At 38.3% G+C, this 7,734-nt stretch overlaps 1 protein-coding gene across 1 annotated transcript; it reads left to right on the top strand.

Annotated features, from left to right (window-relative positions):
• Positions 1–4,607: 4,607 nt before the first annotated feature.
• On the top strand, positions 4,608–6,721 carry FOXD2 (forkhead box D2). The gene is given in 3 exon segments (XM_063938706.1): positions 4,608–5,476; positions 5,479–5,506; positions 5,508–6,721. Coding segments are annotated over 3 exon segments (1,050 nt in total). The 5' UTR covers positions 4,608–4,854; the 3' UTR covers positions 5,908–6,721.
• Positions 6,722–7,734: the final 1,013 nt, after the last annotated feature.

Here is a 7,734-nt window from a genome sequence, read left to right as displayed (position 1 = left end):
ATTAAATTCAATAAATGTAATTGTAAAAGGCTCACGCAGCTGCCACTTATCTCAAGACAACAAGCGATACTCCCTATCAGTGATGAAAGTAATCAAACATTAATCAGATACTGGGGAGAAGATGCTGCTTTCAGTCGGGCGGGTAAAGAAGACCTTGCAAATAAGGTTTGGAGGGTACTATGGGCGCTGACAGCTGCTGTGGCCTTGTTGCATGGTATTAGAGTATGGGGATCCTGTCCATAAAGACTCGCACCTGTTACAATGGAGGAATAAAGTACAATTTCTCCCTGGAGTTTCTCACACCACAGGACGTTTGCAATACAAGCCTAGCACATGTGCCACCCCCTAGAAATAGGGCCCATAACTCTCTGTGGATTAGTCAGACAGGGATAGGAACTCCACAGGGGTGCAGAGATACCACCGACCATGCTGCCTCATCGTGCGGTCTGTTATTGCAGATACTGTATATCAACGAATTACAGGGACAGTATAGCATAGCATAGCATAGCATAGTATAGTATAGTATATTGTAGTATAGTATAGTATAGTATAGTATAGTATAGTATAGTATAGCATAGCATAGTATGGTATAGTATAGTGTAGCATAGCATAGTATGGTATAGTATAGTGTAGCATAGTATAGCATAGCATAGCATAGTATAGTATAGTATAGTATAGTGTAGCATAGCATAGCATAGCATAGTATAGTATAGCATAGCATAGTATAGTGTAGCATAGCATAGCATAGTATAGTATAGTATAGTATAGTATAGTATAGTATAGTATATTGTAATATAGTATAGCATAGCATAGCATAGTATGGTATAGTATAGTGTAGCATAGCATAGCATAGCATAGCATAGTATAGTATATTGTAGTATAGTATAGTATAGCATAGCATAGTATGGTATAGTATAGTGTAGCATAGCATAGTATGGTATAGTATAGTGTAGCATAGCATAGTATGGTATAGTATAGTGTAGCATAGCATAGCATAGCGTAGCATAGTATAGTATAGCATAGCATAGTATAGTATATTGTAGTATAAAATCGCTGAGGTTCGTTCACACAGCAGCGCTAGGTCTATGGGCACAGAGAACGCAGCAGCAAGTCTGGGGCTCCCTGACATGAAAGGGTGTAAGGTCACGAAATGTCACTGCTAGGGGGTCTCTACATTCTGATGTTGTAATAAATCCCTAGATGCTCAAAACCCCCCAAATGCTGAAATGATCTCACAAGATGCTGAAATACCCCAAGATGGTGAAACGTCAGTATCAGAATAATCCTATGCACAGCCACAATCTGGGCCCCACCAGGCATTATACTTGTATACACAGGCTCATTACATCTAAATAGCCCAATCCCTAACCCCTTCCATCCTGATTCACCCTCTTCAGCATCAGAGGTTCTCGCTGTTCATATGGGTTCGAGCTGTATTTAAATGAGCATATGATACATTTCCCCAGTCCAGGGATCCCTCCCAAATCGAGCTCCACAGTCTGATTGCAGTCGGCCTGCTGGAGGACCACACAGCCAAGCCACATTGCCTCATCATTGTCTTCCTGTAAGATATAGATGTTCTTCAAGTACATGGCTGTGGACTTATTTTACCGTATTAAATACAAAAATCGCATTTCCCAGAACTAAATTTCCCTGTACCAAATTACTCGATTATCGCATTCAATAATTATTTTCTTTAATAGTTTTTTTTTTTTGTGGTTCAAATCTACCAATCTCTCTCTCTCTCTCTCTCTCTCTCTCTCTCTCTCTCTCTCTCTCTCTCTCTCTCGCTTTCTCTCTCTCTCAACATCTATCTATCTATCTATCTATCTCTCCTAATATCTATCTATCTATCTATCTATCTATCTATCTATCTATCTATCTATCTATCTATCTATCTATCTCTCCTAATATCTATCTATCTATCTATCTATCTATCTATCTATCTATCTATCTATCCACACACACACACACACACACACACACACACACACACACACACACACACACACTCTGATGCTTTATTGCGATACTTTGCCCGTAGGTGTGCGTTAAACGTTTGCAATACCGTCATGTGCTGTATGTACTAAGCCAGCGCACGATACAGACCATCCTATTGTACTTCTATAGTTAGGCACCCGAGTGGCAGATCTATAAGATCCCTGCAGAACACGGTACACGCACACTTTAATGAGTCGTTTTATGTGTCCGTTCCTGCATGGCTCATTACAGATTACACTAATCTGTGTGCACAGTGCACAAAGGTTTGCAGCCTAGAACTGGCCAGAGTGGCAAAGGCCAACACAAATCTATAAATTCTAATTACAACGTTACTGTATGTGTAAGGAATAAACACACATGAGGCTGGGAGAGTGACTGCAGGTTGGACCGATTGAGACTGTAGAGGAAGCTCTGTGTAGATGAAGACTCTGAGCATTTTCTCTGGGCTGATGTGAGGGATCCGGTCCTGTGAGGAGCATTAAACATTCCTAGAGAGAGAAACTGTCTCCAGATAACACTGGTTCCTAGTATATCTTACATCACTTGTAAATATCATATCTTACTGGTTCCTAGTATATCTTACATCACTTGTAAATATCATATCTTACTAATCATTAACCAATTAAATGCATGTGATTAATATCATTAAGTATGTCACTTGTCACATAATGCTCAGTAAATATGATTTATAACATGTTTAATGCTTTAGAAAATATTTCATTTTACCAGTATTTTATGTGTATTTATTCAGAAGCAATAAGAGCAGCCGCTATGCAGGGTCTGGACACATATTCTAGGTGTATAAATAACGCAATCGGTATGACCGTAGGAAGGCAATACCACCCACCTACATGTACGTAAAGCAAATCTTTGCGCAATATTTATAAATAATATACTAAGATCAATACAAAATATTTTTGTCTATATGTATATAGCGTCTGTGTACATCTAGGACATCAGTAATATTGTGGTATGGATAATCACATAACAAATGACATGTTCTAGCAAGAATAAAAACTTTTATAATCAGTTTCAACAACATCAAGAAAGAGCCGAGACAAATCCACCGAAGACAAAATAATGATATCTAGTTTTAGGGAAAATAACTAAGTAATAGAAGTAATAATAATAATAATAATAATAATAATAATAATAATAATAATAATAATTCTGCAATTTTAAAAGCCTATATTGGTAAAATAAATACTAGTATACACCTATTTAATATAATACTATTGAGTTTGTCTGTGTAGTAAGTAACCATTTGGGATGATTATGGTTTTAATATAACCCCCATTCTCTGCGGCAGATACAGCACACAAAGATCAGAGCATCTGCCAGGTGCTACAGATTGATACAATTAAGTAATGTCTCAGTTTGTAGCTGGAGCTGAGAGCTACTCTGCATGTTAAACATCTGCTCTTCAACACAGAGATCTTCTCACTCAGACACACATATTAGGAGGTCAGAGTAATTACAGCATATACATATATAAATCCTATATGTGTATTTTGTATTATTGCAGCAGTGCAGCCTGCAAGCTTAAACAAGAATAGTGTGGCTTTAACCCCATCTTGCTGGCTGATTGATCCCCTTTCTGTATTATAAAACTCACAGCTCCTTATTCCCTTATATTACGTAAATAATTCTAATAATGTGTTACTATTCCCTTGACTGGCTTATAGCATATGTTTGCAGTAGATGATTCGTTCACTGTAATGCAACGATTTATAAAGAAACAATAATATATATTATATATTTTGCGTTAACATGAATTCCTATGTTTGATTTGCAATCCGTTATCACAATTACAATCAATACATTACATCCAAACAAACTATGCTTCTTGTAGCAGGTAAATAACTTTAAATGTATTTTAATTCATGTAGATATTATACTAATAATTAAAACATAGTAAATCACTGTTTGTTTTTTCTTGTTTTTGTTTTTTTTCTTGTTTTTTAATTTTCTTGAAAATACTTACGGTGTCTTAATAGTTGTTGGTGTAGTCCCGAAGATCTGTCCCGTGTGTTACAATACAATAAAATAAAACATATAAAATTAGATATTTTAAAAAGCAGCATAGAATTAGTTAACAATAATTAACTCGAAATAACGATTATTATTATTATTATTATTATTATTATTATTAATAATAATAATAATAATAATAATAATAGCACTACTTTTTCTTAGAACTAAGATCAGTTATATAAACGGAATTTTTTTTTATTTTTTTATACGCTACATCCAAAATCAACTGGCTTTTGTCCAAATTGCATACGGAGACTATAGATACATTAATGAGACGATGTACCTTTATTAGAAATAGTGTGTTTAAGCTTACCAGCTCTGAATCAGTTTGGAACTAAGGGACCTCATAAGATATGTTATGAAATTTTAATGCAAATTTAAAACGAAAAAAAAATAATAATAATAATGATTCGAAATATGTAGCGTGTATTTGCTAGCCTGTGTATTACAGTGTACAAAGTAGCCCAGACCAGGTTAGAGTAGGAGCTCTGATACTGACGTCAGGCACACGTGACGGGGGCTGGCAGTACAAATGGGGAGTGAGTAGAAGGGAGGGCAGCAGTATCAGTCTGAGAGAGCTTGGGGGCGCACCGTCTCTGTTCTTTGGTTCCTGGGGAGTTCCGACTTTTAAAGGGGGGCAAGGAGGAGGAGATGAGGGGTGCCAGGGACTGACCTTTCGAATGCTGCCCCCCACCCCTTCTTGTGACCATCCAGGAGACTTTTGCACTGGGTAACAGAGGAGCCCATTCAGAGTTGTTCCACCAGGGGGGTCCTGGAGTTTGGGTTAGGAGCAGACGAGGACTTCCTGCTCTCACTACGATGACTTTGGGAACTGAGATGTCTGACAACTCCCTGCTCTCTGAGGACACCGACATCGATGTGGTCGGTGACATGAATGGGAAGGAAGGGAAGTACTCCGACTACCAGTCTGACATCGATTCCGACGATAACATCAGGGCGCACAGAGAGGACGCAGCCTCCCCAGACCTCTCCTCTGGTTCGGACTCTAACCCCAGGGGGGTGGAGAAGAGCCCCAAAAACACCCTGGTGAAGCCCCCTTACTCCTACATCGCCCTGATCACCATGGCCATCCTACAAAGCCCCAAGAAACGACTGACCCTGAGTGAGATCTGCGAGTTCATCAGCCAGCGCTTCCCCTACTACAGGGAGAAGTTCCCCGCCTGGCAGAACTCCATCAGGCACAACCTCTCCCTCAATGACTGCTTCGTCAAGATCCCCAGAGAGCCTGGCAACCCTGGCAAGGGCAACTACTGGACCCTGGACCCTGAGTCTGCAGACATGTTTGACAATGGGAGCTTCTTGCGCAGGAGGAAGAGGTTTAAGAGGCAACAGAGCGCAGAGATCCTGAGGGACCCCAGTGGTTTCATGCCAGCCTTTGGATATGGACCCTATGGCTACAACTATGGTCTCCAGCTGCAGAGCTACCACCAGCACCATCACCACCACCCAGGTGCCACCTTCTCCTTCCAGCCCACGCACTGCCCTCTGCCCACCCCAGCCTCTGTGTTTTCCAGCCCAGCACTGCCCAGCTTCATAGGCAACGAACTAACACGAAAATCGTTCTATTCCCAGCTCAGCCCCACATTGCCCATCCTACAGACACTGAAAACGGATACACAGAGCAGAACTTCGTTCTCCATAGACAATATTATCGGGGGGTCTGCCCCTCAACCATCTACCCCTGTTTCACCCTACACAGCTCAGTCTGGCAGCCAGCCCCAGGTCATTGCCATGTTAACCCCTTCACTGGCACCCATGCAGAACCATTTAAATCTGGCGCAAGAGAACATGTTACAGACTGGGCAAAACTTTTCCACCAAGATCGCAAATCTTAACAGCTGCCATTTTTAAACTAGAAAATTATAATTATTATAATTATTATAATAATGATAATAATAACTCTCCCGCCCCCTCAAGTCTCAACCTGTGTATTTAAGGTAGGAATATTTTTTTATTTTATTTTTTTTAGGTGAACTTTTTTAAATCCGCCATCAGACACCTCCAGAGCTCACCTCCTTTTTCTTTTTTTCTTTTCAGAGATTCTTATAAAAAAAAAAAAAGTCTATTTATAAAATGTATATATGTATTATGTTGGTTTTATGATAATTTTGAACCTGGAATTTATTATCTGGACACATTATAGAAATTCCATTTACGGTTGTTAACTGTTTTACACTGTGGAGGTGTCAGCTCACCAGTTAACCCTATACTTCCCAAAGCGTTAAAAATAACGGGCCATGCGTTCTTCATCGAAATCGTTATTGATCTGCTGACCGGCCCTTACCAAATCGAGTTATGTGTAATAAGCAAGTGTTCCCTATTACCTCAGGATTTATATACACCTCTTCAGTATAGCACACCAGACCCTTTAAAGCAGGGAGCGCTTAAAATCGTTATTTCTAAATGATCAGATAGGGGCAAAATTATTAATTCGTTAAATCTTAAAGAATGTCATTAAAAGGGTTTTTTTTTCCTTATGAAGTGTTTTGTGTATATGTAATTATGTATATAATATATATAGAAAAGTTCCTGAAGGGACGACCACTTACATTTTCGTTCACTGCCTGTGCATCCTTCTGTGTTTAAATTTTATTAATTGGATTGTGAATAGATACACGATTGTCCATCATTTGGTGAAAATCTAAATAAATGTTCTTAAATTCTACATTTTGTCTATTTTCTGGGGACGGGGGGTTGTTAAAGAAGACGCATGTCAATTTCTAGTAGTTCTAAGTAATATTTACCCCCAGCGCTGTCTCTGTGACCTGGTTTGATTGTAATAAATGACTCTAAGGCTAGTGAGAAGGTTTAACTTTCTGGTTTGTTGGTAATTGATGGGGTTCTAGGCAGGAAATGTCTGATAAATTGCCCTGTTAATACTTGCTCTAAACACAGACATAACCTGACGCTGAAAATTGATAGCCAATACATTAGTGGCGATTACGGGCGAAATCTCGTTAATTAAGGGCTCATTTACTAATAACGCTCAGTGATATTTGAACTTAAAATAATTACTGGATTACTTAAAATAATTACTTGATATGAGTCATACATAACTTTTTCATCCCGGCTAAAGGAATCATTAATATACATTACCACCTAAACTGTAAACTTGTAGCGTGTGTGTGTGTGTGTGTGTGTGTGTGTGTGTGTGTGTGTGTGTGTGTGAATATATATATATATATATATATATATATATATATAAATATACATACATACATACATACATAGCATTACATACATAAACACACACACACACACACACACACACACACACACACACACACACACACACACACACACACACACATTATTTATACATATACTACAATTACACAGCTATTTGTACATCTATCTATCTATCTATCTATCTATCTATCTATCTATCTATCTATATATATATCATCTATCTAATCTATTTATCTGTCTATCTTCATGACTTTAGAGGAAGGCAGCAGCAAAAAATTGATACATATATTTTAACCAAACTTTGTCATACTTTTTTTTTTCACCCAATAACTTCTATTCACTTTACTCGGCTTATAAAATTAGCAACAGAAACAACAAAAATACCAAATTACTAATTCAGAAACAAATAAAATACTAGTCATTTGTCAACAATAGATTGGTAGAAAGTACTTTACATCCAGAATATATGTGTGTGTGTGTGTGTGTGTG

Source organism: Pseudophryne corroboree, chromosome 9 (assembly GCF_028390025.1).
Source record: "Pseudophryne corroboree isolate aPseCor3 chromosome 9, aPseCor3.hap2, whole genome shotgun sequence".
NCBI classification, from domain to species: domain Eukaryota; kingdom Metazoa; phylum Chordata; class Amphibia; order Anura; family Myobatrachidae; genus Pseudophryne; species Pseudophryne corroboree.
Note: the sequence above shows the minus strand (reverse complement) of the source record. Positions and strands in the feature narration are given on the sequence as shown.